The sequence below is a fragment of the Labrus mixtus genome, chromosome 18, assembly GCF_963584025.1.
Source record: "Labrus mixtus chromosome 18, fLabMix1.1, whole genome shotgun sequence".
Classification (NCBI taxonomy): Eukaryota; Metazoa; Chordata; class Actinopteri; order Labriformes; family Labridae; genus Labrus; species Labrus mixtus.
Window position 1 is genome coordinate 23,442,101 of NC_083629.1, and position 13,015 is coordinate 23,455,115.

The following is a 13,015-nucleotide window of genomic DNA, read 5'->3' on the forward strand; positions in this document are numbered from 1 at the left end:
AATAATGAATAGAGAGTACAATGCATGTAAGGAGTAAGTTATATGTATTTGGTAATCCATAGCAGTGTTTTAAATTAATATATAAGATAAGATAAGATAATCCTTTATTTATACCACAACGGGGAAATTTACAGTGTTACAGCAGCAAAGAGCAAAGATTAGAAACAGAAAGTGAACACAGTACAATTTAAATAAAAAGGAAAATTTAAGAATGTACAAAAAAATAGATAGATACAAAAAAATAGATTAAAAAAAAAAAAAAAAATAGAAAATAGATCAGCTGAAATAATATAAAGCTGAAAGCAGACATTTATGAAGAATAAAATGAAAGAATAAGATAGGACAATAAATCGTGTATTCATAATAAGAATAGGTTGGTTAGTCAAACTGATTGATTTAATATGACGTCACAGTACTTGAGTAAATTGTTTTGGCGAGTCACCACACTATAAACAAAACCAGCTCAACAGCGCCCCCGTTGCTGCTCCGGATGATCCCGGTACTGCACCGACACGCTGAGTAGTAACTCGTCGCTGTTGTAGCTCATCGACAATCGGAGGTACAGACCCCCTGATCTCTGTAAGAACAGGATCAACGATGTGTTTCATCCGCTGATTATCCGTCGACCATTTTACACTTTCATCCCGACAGCAGCTCCTGAACACAACACCGACATCTTGGTTCAAAATCATCCTTCTGCCCCCCCCTCCTTCCCCCTGAGTCTGGTCATCTTTGAGGCTTTCCCCGGCGACATCATCGGGTGAGTGACGCGAGGAAACACATCGATGTTTGTTTACTTGATACTTTAAATACATTCCGGTTTGTGTGTGTTGCGTTCAGGTGCATCATGGCTGAGCATCTGTCCCAGAGTGAGCTGGACTACCCATTCAAACTTCTGGAGTATTTTAACGGCTTCAGGGTCTCCAAGGTAACGTCTTCGTTCTTCAGTTTCATTTTACAAATATTTCAGATACTCAGATTCAGTCAGTCTTATTTTTAACATGTTTGTCTTTAATTTAGACATTATGTGATGTTGTTCACAGCTGCTGATTTATTTACACATCTTTTTTTTTTTAGAGATGCATGATCCACTTTTTTTTTTTCGATACTGATTCCGATATTTTTTTTGTAGTTGTTGGTATTACATGTAAGGCATTGCATTGTGCTGGCTTCACCTGCAATTCTACAATTCACTTATCAGACTCTTTTATCCAACGCGACGTACATCAGAGAGTAAGAACAACACAAGCAAGGATCTAGAAAAAAGGGAACAATGTGAGTAAGAGCAAACGATCAGCTTTGAGTCTGATTGGACACACAGGTGCTGACAGGAAGTGACCACAAAGCACAACATTGAGGGCAGTTCTTGAGAGCTCCAATCAGTATAGAAACCATCTTATAAGTCGTCGTTATCAAACAAAAACCATCGTCACTACCATCATCATCATCAATAATATGGAGACCATCATCATTAAGTTAGTAGGTATTCATGAAAGAGCTGGGTCTTTAGCTTTTTCTTAAAGGTGCAGAGGGACTCTGCAGATCACATGGAGTTTGGAAGTTCATTCCACCACCGGGGGGCGACAGAGGAGAAGAGTCTAGTCAGAGACTTAGGACCCTGTTGTGAAGGTTGGATCAGACACCTTTCATTGGCAGAGCGTAGTGGGCGGGAGGGAGTGTAGACCTGGATCAGAGAGTTAAAGTAAGGAGGAGATGTTTTTGTCGCTGTTTTTTAAGCGAGCAGCAGAGTTTTAAATTTGATGCGAGCAGTAACTGGGAGCCAGTGTAAGGAGATGAACCGCGGAGTGACATGTGCTCTGTTAGGAAGGTTGAAGACGAGTCATGCTGCTGCATTTTGTAGCAGCATGACTGGTCACGACACGTGCAAACAGAAAGCAGCAACAACTGTCAGGTTTGCAAATTAAACATTTTGGTGGATGGAGTAGGGCTGGGAAATTAATTGAAAATTAATCGAAACCGACAGTCAGAATCTCTAACCGACGTACGTTCAGGGCAGAGTCACGTGACGTCACGTCCAATCAGCGACATGGAAGCAAAAACAAAAAGAAGACAAATGTAAACACTGCGGAAAAAACTGTTTGCAAGAAATGCAAGTTATTTATTTTCTACTGGTTTAGTGAAGTTAATTTCTACTTTAAAGTCTTTATATGTGATTTTTTGATCCAGCAGATGTCGCCCTTGAGCACCAGCATGAAACCAAAACAACTCGCGCTGCATTGTTGTGTTAGCATGCTAATGCTAGCGATCTTTATTCTGCTCGTATCTTCACACTGCATGTAAATTTACCTGAAATGAGCGTGATCTAGAAACACAGTTAAGCAGTGAGTACAGTATGTTATTCTTCTTTTCTCTAGTCCCTCAATTAAACAACTTTTATACACGAGGGGAGGAGTCAGCCGGCCGTCCTGACGATGTAAACAAAGTGAAGATAGGACTCTGAAAACTCTGAAAACATCACAGACAGTGGGACTCGGGTGTTACACCCATTGTAGACAGTCATGACTCACAGAGTTATTTTCAGAGGAGATACTTGATTTATATTATATTTAAGTGTGAAAAATCACTTTAAAACTAAAATGTGTCGTTTTCATTTCAAGCAATGCTTCGAAATATTCAATAAATAACCAAAAAATAGTTCATCAGATATGAACTCCTTCATTAGAAAACAGATCCCAGCTTTAATAGTTGAGCATATTTACAGTAGAGACCTCGTCAGTGAACTATGAGGGCGAAAAACAAATAATCGTTCATTAATCGTTATCGAGGTAAAATGTTCAATTAATCCTGATGTTGACTTGAGGTCATAGCAGCCTTATAAGACATATACATCATGATACAGTAGGGGACATTACTTTATGTTACGATACATTTTATTATACCCTTGGTGACATTGTTTTGTACATTTAGCTGCCTCCAGAAACACAGAATCATCAGCCTAAAACACAAACAACATATCTTGAATATTCTCTTTATGGAATAGTGTTGAGATATTTAATTCTGCTCTGAAAGTGTCGACCAACCCACCATGTTAACCCTCTCTGTTAGCTTCTATTAAAATAAGTCTATGTACCAGTGTGGGGGTGTTGATGTGGCGGTGTGTTGGTCCCTCCAGGTGATCTTTTCAGCCTGTGAGCTGGGAGTGTTCGACCTCCTGCTGAAGTCCCAGGAGCCGCTGAGCGCCCGCCATGTGGCCCGGGAGCTGAGCAGCAGCGTGGACGGGATGGAGAGGCTGCTGGACGCACTGGTGGGCATCGAGATCCTGGAGGTGGAGAAGACAGACGGGACAGGTGAGGAGGAGGAGGAGGAGGAGGAGGAGACCAGTAGTGGTGAGAAATAAAGTCTGAAAACTGGCCAAATGTTTCGGATTAAAGCTTGAAATATAATTAGCTTCGGTTTTCTTTTGCTTGACTAATCACTTCGTATCAGTTCCGGTGAGCACACACTTAAACACTTGTAGTATGTCTGCATGCATGACTGTTGTTGATACTGTAAAAGTCCGCATCAGGAGTGGATTACACGCTGGTTTTGAAGCTGTAAAGTGTGATTATCGTCTCGTTAAAACAGCTCTGTACAGCAGCAGTGACGTGGCCAATCTGTACCTGGCCAAAGGCAGCGCCAAGTCTCTTTACGACATGATCATCTACCAATCACAGACCATCTACCCGCTGTGGAACAACATGGTGGACGCCGTCAGGTCAGTGGCTTCATGTGGGAGAAGTTTACTCACTGGACATACTGCATTTAAAGGCAGGGTTTGGTCATTTCCTCCAGATCCACTTTTTAAGATTTAAGTGTAAATTGTCTTTAGGTCCTGACAGACATTAATAACTCAAGTTCTCTGAAAAAGGAACGAAGAAAATCCATCATCTGTATCAGTTTGGAAGTCTGTAAAAACTTCAACCAATGTCTGCCACGAGGTACCAATCTGATGAACCAATCAGACGCCTCCCTGTCTCCCTGCTCGCTCTCTACCTCTTGCGTTCACGAGCCCATGTGAGTTTACTAACCTCTCAATGCAAGAGATGAGCTGAGGTTTCGCTTCTGGAGAGACGGCGCTCGTGCATGTAAGTGAGGGGGCGTGGCTTTAGAGGGAGCACAGAGGGGGAGGGGCTGGGTGCAGACGAAGCACTGAGGGAATGCTACTTTCAAAATCATAATAATAATAATAATAATAGCTTTATTTATATAGCACCTTTAAAAACAAATGTTTACAAAGTGCTGTGACAGAGAAAGCAAATACAGCAAAACACGACAACAGAACAGAGATCAACAGAGAGGGCAAAATTGCAAATAACAGGAATAATATTCAACAGGCAGGTGTGGAGAGGCAGTTCAGTACAATGAAGGAGAATTAGTTTAAAATCAACCAGGAGAGAACAAAATGAAAATTGAGGGAGAGTGTGACGACATCACATCACAGGCTGTAAACACAGAATGAAGATAAACAGAAGGGATAAACAGGAGATTGGTTAAATGAATAAAGCAACAGAGAGCTGAAGAGTTAAACCATAAGAGGAGGAGGAATTTAAAAAGACTAAGAGTAGTAAAATGTATACAGGAAGGGATGCAAAATCATGCAAAATCATGCTAGTTTTCAAACATTACCAACCCTGCCTTTAAAGGAGCAACGTGTAACTCTGACATGCAGCACTGTTGTCCAAATTCAAAACATTGGAGAGAGCTGCTAAATAAAATATGAAAAATGGATAAAATGTATTTATTGTCCTTCCCTATGATAGATCAAATCTTTTTTTTAAATTTGTATTATTATTGTTTTAACTTTATTTATATAGCACCTTTAAAAACACAGGTTTACAAAGTGCTTCGACAAACAGCAAAGGCAAAAGCAAGAAAAAAGCTAATTAAACCAAACACAGAAGAAGATAAACAACAACAAGAACATAACAAATGCAAAATACAAAAAATAATTTATGTGCAAGCCTGAATTAGAACATCTGGATGCAGTGGTTTTCATCAGGTGATATATGGTTAGAACTGTAAATGAGATACATTTAAATAAAGTCAGACTGAAGCAGAGAGAGTAGAAAAAGCAGCTAACCCCTCCAGAGCTGCTGTTCCTGTGAAGAATGTTTGCACAACTTAAACAAACTTCTCTAAAGTTAGCTCAGAAGAAACACTTTCATGTGAACTAACAAGAGTGTTTAATGTTCCCCCACGCAGGGAGGGGAAGAACCAGAACGAGAAGACCTTCGGGCTTCCACCAGAGGAGGTGTTCCAGGCGATTTACAGGTTAGTGTCACTCGAGATGATCCGTCTGTACGGTGGAAAATCTTTAATCCTTTTATGGATCCGTGTTCAGCTCGGGAGTCTAAAAACTTTACCTGCAGATCAGACGAGGAGATGCTGAAGTTTATGGGTCTGATGAACTCCTCGTGGGTTCTGGACGGACACGACATAGCGACGGCGTTCAACCTCTCCTGTTTTGAGAACATCGTAGACCTCGGAGGTGAGAGGCCGCACGTCTTTATGTGAAAACATTCTGACTTTAATTAATCAGAATCAGAATCAGAATCTGGATTTATTACCAAATACATTTACACATACAAGGAATTTGACTTGGTGTGTTGGTGCTAAACAATTAACAAGCAAATAAAGCAGAACTATCAACAACTTAAATAATACAGTATAAGAAGATATTACAATATATAAAATATAATTTAAAAATGTAAAATATAAAAAAAAATAATAATAATAAAAAAAACACAAAATGTACAAAAGGTGAAATGTCAATCACAGGTGTAACATTTTCCTCTTTTGGTCACACATGGTTCCTGTTGTCCCCTCCCAACATTATTCTTTCTGTTTATTTCCCAGGATGCACTGGGGCTCTGGCCCGCGAGATGGCGAAGGCGTATCCGTCCTCCTCCGTCACCGTGTTCGACCTCCCGCAGGTCGTGGAAGCGGCTCAGACACATTTCTGTCAAGAGAACGACGCCGTTGTGTTTCAAACCGGTGAGTGAAAAGTGATGTGATGAGAAATGATTCAACCTTTTTATTTAATAATAATAATTTATACTTTATTGATCCCACGAGGGGAAATTCATTTTTACACTCTGTCTAGTTAACATGCTACACAAACATGCACAAACAGGATCCTGTGGACATGCACTAATGGAGAGGTCTCAGAGTGAGGGGGCTGCCCACAGCGGGCGCTCCTGAGCTGGTGGGGGGGGGTTAGGTGCCTTGCTCAAGGGCACCTCGGCAGTGCTCAGGAGGTGGACTGGCACCTCTCCAGCTACCAGACCAATTTCCGGACTTGGTCCGTGCCGGGACTTGAACCGGCAACCCTCTGATTCCCAACCCAAGTCCCTACAGACTGAGCTACTGCCTATTAATCAGAACTTTAATAACATGCAGTTAGAAAAAGTCAATTTACTGCCAACTTCCACCTCGTCCAGCGCCACGGTACGTCAGCGCTGCGGTTTATTTGGAAATTGGCAGTAAATTGACTTTTTATAAATATTTTATTCCCATCTCCTGATCATCTCCAAGAGCTCCACAAACGTCTCACTCCGTTATCTTAAAGTCGAGTCGTCATCGTCTCCCCCTGAAAACAGAAACAGAACTTTTTCACCAGCAGGAAAAGACGATTCCTTCTTCTTCAGAGCGGTTTCATTGTTAGGTTTCTGTATGAAGACAAATGGCGCCTGAGTGTACGTTTGAACGTGAGGTGTTTACACGCCTTCTGTCGTCATGCAGGAGATTTCTTCAGCGGTGAAATCCCTCCTGCTGACCTGTACGTGCTCGCCAGGATCATTCACGACTGGCCTGAAGAGAAGTGTCTGACGCTGCTCAAGAAGATCTTTGACACCTGCAAACCAGGTGAGATTATAAATGTCTACATGTATGTGTACATGTCTAAATGTTTCTCTGTTTTTACAGTGTCAGAACATATCTATTCAATCTGTTGGCTTTCTTTTCTTAACACACTAAACACAAACATTAGAGAGCTGTCTCCCCCCCTCCTCTCTAGAGTCCATGCTCCTGCAGGTCACCATGTGGTGGACTCTGAAGCTTCAGTGTTTATCCAGCTCTGCATGGGTCTGTAAACCTTTCTGTGTTCTAACCTCTCTCCATTTTTCAAAAAGCATCTCCAATATTGATCCTAGTTTGAGCACGTTTCTGCTCGTGGAGCTTGTTAGAAACATGCAGAGGCTTTTTAGGTCGGGTACAATCACTTCTATCTGAACCACTTCTCTTGACCCGCTTCCATCACTGCAACACCTGTTGACCTGATAACTGCTCTCATATCTGGCAAACAGAGGGGCGTCCAAAACGGCCGTGGGGGGGGGGGGGGGGTCGCCTTAAAACCGCCTACCTTCTCTGGTCCAAACAAATCCAGAGCATTCAGGAGCAGAATCTAAAGTTAGAAGGAGGACATACTGGCTGCTGCATGGTGACAGAGAAGCCAGCACTTCAACATAGCATGTTTCCTTAATGTCTGATCAGATAGTAAGATACCTTTATCATTTCACTCAGTAGATATCTTACTGATTGGTCCTTTAAGGTTTTGGTTTTAAAAGCCCTGGAGGTGAACAGGTGGCTGGAGAGTTCATTTCCTCAGCAATCTCAGTTCCTCTTAGACTCGTAACCTCTGACCTCTGAGGTCACCTGAGGATGTGGCAGCCCCCTCACTCTGATATCTCTTCATATATTGATGTGTGTGTGTGTGTCATGTTTGTGCATGTGTGTAATACAGCATCAGAGGAAATTGAATTTCCCCCAGAGAGCTCAAAAAAGGCGCTGGGAATTCATCAAAAACATGTTTTCATGGAAATCTGAGAAACTGCAGTTTGTTACCACAAACAAGAATATGAATAAGAAAAGATGTCTGCTCTTGCAGGATTGGGGTTATTGGACTCAGACCTTCAAATGCAACCACTCCACCTAATTGACATTTTTGTGTTGCATGATGAAATGAACCCTTCGCTTGTGAAAAACTGTTCTGATGATGTGTCAATACCAAAACTGTGACCATTAAAGACGAAACAGAATTATATTTCATAGATAAACGTCTTCTAAATATCTCCAGACGTTGTCCTGAAACTTCAGCAGAGGTGTTCAGTTTGTTTGGCTCACAGTAAGTTTTCGATCAAAGGCCAGTATGTTGGTGTTCAGTGTTTGATTTAGAGAGCAGAGGCTACTGACTGTTCTGTTTGATATGAGTTGATGTCAGGTCAAACCCTCTGGTACGAGAAACATTTCCTCCAAAAACATTCCAGAGCTGTGATCTGAAACCCAAACACATGGGCATGAAATCAACCCCACCACCTCCTCTGCATATTTTTGATTGTGGTGTAATCTGTTTTCACATGTACCCTCCTCAACACTTCTAGAACATTTCAGGACAGACAGACCCTGAAGTCTTCTGAGTTACCTGTCCACATCTGCAGGAGACTTTACCTGTTGTATGGGGGGGAGGGGGGAGGGGAGGGAGGGGGGGTAAGAAGCAGCTTCATTATCCTTCAACCAAAAGAAGACAGCTGTATAGAAGTATTTGTGACTTCTTTTGTTTGCTGTCCTGTAATTGTACATGTGTTTTGTGTTTTTCTGTAAATACCTGCTTTAGGACTACAGATGAAATTCAGCTTTTTTGCTAATTCCGGCATATTTACACAGATAGGGGCGGCTGTGGCTCAGCTGGTAGAGTCGGCCGTCTCTCAACAGGAAGGTCGGGGTTCGATCCCCAGCTCCTGTAGCCACATGTCCGATGTGTCCTCGGGCAAGACACTTAACCCCAAGTTGCTACAATAGAATATAATAGAATAGAATAGAATTACTTTATTGATCCCAAACTGGGAAATTGTGGCGTTACAGCAGCAGGTTATCCAAACACACAATATGAGCAAAAAACACAATATAATATTAAATACAAAGTAAATAAGCACTAAAAATATCAAAACTAAGAAAGGGGAATATATACAACCAGGATTTAACTAAGCATTACTAGTCTTAAATATGAAAGATTAAATGTAAATGTGCACAAACAGAGTTGTAAATGGACAGTATTGACATAGGGAGATGTGCAACTGCTTCGTCAGCGATGTATGAATGTGCATGATTGTGATTAGTTACTCCTGATGGTCTCTTCACACAGCAGCCTCTACCATCAGTGTGTGAATGTGTAGGTGTGACCTGCGGTGTAAAAGCACTTTGAGTAGTCAGAAGACTAGAAAAGCACTCTATGAGCTCTAGTCCAAGTCTGCTGACGTGCACAGTCCTAGTTCAGTAAATTAGATAAATAAAAGGAAAGAAAGAAGAAACCAGGTGTGGTATAAATTGTGCGTCACGTTGCTCTGGAGATAATCTGCAGGATCGAGGCCACTTGAAGTGTTTAGCTGTGTCTTTGAAGCTTTCGTCTTTAATATTTTACAGGTTAAAATAAATATTCCAGGCATCCCAACAAAGGCACATTAAGTGTTAGTGAATTATTCACCACCATCCTCTGTTGTCTGTGTTCATACTGATCCATTAAAACACCTCCAGCACTCGTTGTTTTAGTCTGTGTGCGTCCTCTTGGCAGGCGGCGGGGTCCTGCTGGTGGAGGCCATGCTGTTCGAGAACAGACGAGGGCCCGTCATGGCTCAGATCTTCTCCCTCAACATGTTGGTGCAGGCGGAGGGCCGGGAGCGACCGCCGTCCGAGTACACGCACATGCTCACCAAAACGGGCTTCCACAACGTCCAGGTGTGCCGCACCGGAAAGTCCTACGACGCCATCTTAGCCACCAGATGAGCGCAGACCGAGACCAGGATGTCGAGACGGGAATCCCTTAAATCTTTGAAGGCGAAGAACTTTGAAAAAGGCCTTGAAAAAGTTTAGAGGTGGACTAGTTTACACTCTGAAAAACAAAAAAAAATCAGTTCCCAGTCTCCGTTAATGTTGTCGTCAGCTCCCTGGAGATTTTCAGTTTTTCTGATTAGAGGCCAACCTTCATTTATCAAAGATCACACAAAATATAAAACTCTCTCCAACAAAGTTGCTGCTAGAATAAATGTTATTTTATTAACCCTTTCAGTTATAAAAAATACTGTAAACAAATGTTTTCATCTTTGTTTAGAAAATGCTGCTTCAGAAAAAGTCAAACTATTTCAAAGAGAAGTTTGTGCAGTAAATTATGCAGAGCTGAGAACAAGAAGTAAAAGTTATTAACACTTCAGCCAGGAGCCAGTTAGCTTAGCACAAAAGCTAGAAACAAACAATTCATAAGCACGTCCAATTCTCACAGGAGTTCATTGGATATCGTGATCTACAGCGTTTGATTTAAAGTTTTTATGGTTATGAAACAGACTGAAATGAATCCTGACGCCTCTTCATGAGCTACAAAAGCAAACCAGACCTTTACAACTAAGATTTTAAATATCTGTATATTTATTTGACATGCCTGTAACCTCTGCCTCAGGGTAGATGTCAGACGAGACGATGATTAGCTTGCTGCAGAAACAGCTTCAACAACTTTTACCCATGCCAAATATTCATTGTAAGATGCAGGTTAACTCTACGACTCCAGACTAATTTAGAACACATTTTTGAGTCTTATGACTCATTTTGAAGTAGGGCCAGATTTCAGCCTAATCGTGCGTTGCTAGTCACTGAGTTGGGGTGCTGGTGGACTAGTGGTTAGTTTGTGCATCCAGTGTACAGAGGTGGGAGGCCCGGGTCGAATCCAACATGAGGCTTGTATCCTGCATGTCATTCCTCACTCTCTCTCTCTCTCCCTGATTTCTGACTCTCTCTCCCTTCCTATCTCTATAACTAAAGCATAAAAAAAACCCAAATAACTCTGAAAAATTCTGAAGTTTGAGCTGGAAACACGAGCTGTGTGTGACTGTGTGTGACTGTGTGTGAGTGTGTGTGACTGTGTGACTGTGTGACTGTGTGTGACTGTGTGACAGTGTGTGACTGTGTGTGTGTGACTGTGTGTGTGTGACTGTGTGACTGTGTGAGTGTGACTGTGTGACTGTGTGTGACTGTGAGTGTGTGACTGTGTGTGTGTGACTGTGTGACTGTGTGAGTGTGACTGTGTGACAGTGTGTGACTGTGTGTGTGTGACTGTGTGTGTGTGACTGTGTGACTGTGTGAGTGTGACTGTGTGACTGTGTGTGACTGTGTGTGAGTGACTGTGTGACTGTGTGAGTGTGTGTGACTGTGTGTGACTGTGTGAGTGTGTGTGACTGTGAGTGTGACTGTGTGTGACTGTGAGTGTGACTGTGTGTGACTGTGTGTGAGTGTGACTGTGTGACTGTGACTGTGTGTGACTGTGTGACTGTGTGTGACTGTGTGACTGTGTGTGACTGTGTGTGACTGTGTGAGTGTGTGACTGTGTGACTGTGTGACTGTGTGACTGTGTGTGAGTGTGTGTGACTGTGAGTGTGACTGTGTGACTGTGTGTGAGTGTGTGTGACTGTGAGTGTGACTGTGTGTGACTGTGTGTGAGTGTGTGACTGTGTGACTGTGTGACTGTGTGTGACTGTGTGACTGTGTGTGTGTGTGACTGTGTGTGACTGTGTGACTGTGTGACTGTGTGACTGTGTGACTGTGTGTGACTGTGTGACTGTGTGTGACTGTGTGACTGTGTGTGACTGTGTGACTGTGTGACTGTGTGACTGTGTGTGACTGTGTGACTGTGTGTGACTGTGTGACTGTGTGTGAGTGTGTGAGTGTGTGTGTTGTGTGTTGAGCCTTTCCGTTCACTGTGATGAGTTCAGGTTCCCCCTCAGACTGCATGTAGATCAGGACCTCCGTTGTTCCTGTTCTGACTCTTTTATTGTTTATCTGTTAGTTGTGTTGAATTCTCATTGAAGGAAAAGTTACTGTACTGTTTTAAATCTCTTATTGACGTGTATTTGGTTTCATTTCAAGATCATCACGTTTACAGACAACGTGCTGAAAAAATAACATTCAAACTGAACGACTGTGTAAAAAAGGGACAGGAAGTATTTTTTTTTAACTTGCATGTATTTGTTATAAATGTGTGTGAATCCTGTTTGAATCGGCACACGGTACTGTGAGCTCGTTTTCTTATCACTCCACATGTTTGTACCGTTCAGATTCAATAAATCCTTCAGATTAAATCAAATAAAAAATCGTCTGGTTTGATCTTTTTTTGTATTTTATTGTTTAAAAAAATGTTTAAACCCTTCTTTGACTGCAAGTTCACTTTCCTTTAAGACCTTAACGTTAGGGACGGGAGCTGCAGAGCTGCTCTGGGTGGGTGAGCACAGGTAATACTGTGTCTGTATTTACTTTATTATGATGATTTATGTTGGTGTGTAAATCCTTTAAACGGTGGCAGATAAGGCAGGAAAGGCACTGGGCTATAATTGTCTTAGCACTGGTATTTTCAGAACCTAAATGTTATTTTTCTTCTAATTTTTCCAGACATTATTTTAAAATGTTCATGTTTAACATGTAACATCAAACATCTAACATGTGAACCATGTTGAATCTTGTCTTTTTATGGCTGAAGCGTGGCTGAAGATCCCAGGACAAATGTCTCACCTTGTGGGACAAATATAGTTAATCTTGAATCTTGATCTATTGGTAAAGGGAGCTTTTATTAGGGTCTATTTCCTAACTGAATAGTTTTTCTGTTTTATGTAATAGTTGCGTTTTTGGTGTCCTGTCCCTTTAATAGATTAAGGTGTGTGTGTGTGTGTGTGCGTGCGTGCGCGCGCACTTGACGGCATTGGAAATAAGGGGAACTTCAATGTATTTTCCAGGATAAATAAATATTTGAAATTAAGAGGAACTATAGAAGCTTGGGTGCAGATTTTAAGGGGCTGCAATACTATTTTTATTTATTTATTCAACCTGTATTTATCCAGGTTAGTCCCATTGAAATCAGAGATCTCGCACACTTTCAACACCAAAAACACTCAAACTCAAACAGCACACACTTCATAATAATGTCAGTCAAAGGAACTAAATATTGGAATATTCTCCCACTCACAATAAGAGACTCACAAACATA

At 41.7% G+C, this 13,015-nt stretch overlaps 1 protein-coding gene across 3 annotated transcripts; it reads left to right on the forward strand.

Annotated features, from left to right (window-relative positions):
* The first annotated feature begins 478 nt into the window (after nt 1–478).
* On the forward strand, nt 479–10,928 carry asmt2 (acetylserotonin O-methyltransferase 2). 3 transcript variants are annotated; one of them, XM_061063125.1, is made up of 9 exons: nt 479–760; nt 841–928; nt 3,134–3,347; nt 3,586–3,715; nt 5,203–5,271; nt 5,370–5,488; nt 5,857–5,994; nt 6,742–6,864; nt 7,886–8,453. In XM_061063125.1, the coding sequence occupies exons 2-9, from the start codon at nt 848–850 to the stop codon at nt 8,014–8,016; spliced, it is 1,005 nt and encodes a 334-aa protein (XP_060919108.1). In that variant the 5' UTR covers nt 479–760; nt 841–847; the 3' UTR covers nt 8,017–8,453. The 3 variants fall into 3 exon arrangements, with proteins under 3 accessions (XP_060919108.1, XP_060919106.1, XP_060919107.1); XM_061063123.1 differs by lacking the exon at nt 7,886–8,453 and adding an exon at nt 9,566–10,928 and having other exon boundaries at nt 481–760; XM_061063124.1 differs by lacking the exon at nt 7,886–8,453 and adding an exon at nt 9,566–10,927 and having other exon boundaries at nt 483–760; nt 3,134–3,308.
* The last annotated feature ends 2,087 nt before the right edge of the window (nt 10,929–13,015 follow it).

What these genes read in the sequence shown, in the direction of transcription:
- asmt2 (XM_061063123.1), top strand. Translation starts at nt 848, where the DNA reads ATGGCTGAGCATCTGTCCCAGAGTGAGCTGGACTACCCATTCAAACTT. An exon ending in GTGTTCCAGGCGATTTACAG is followed by an intron (nt 5,272 to 5,369) that starts GTTAGTGTCACT and finishes CTTTACCTGCAG; the next exon opens with ATCAGACGAGGAGATGCTGA. An exon ending in CGCCGTTGTGTTTCAAACCG is followed by an intron (nt 5,995 to 6,741) that starts GTGAGTGAAAAG and finishes GTCGTCATGCAG; the next exon opens with GAGATTTCTTCAGCGGTGAA.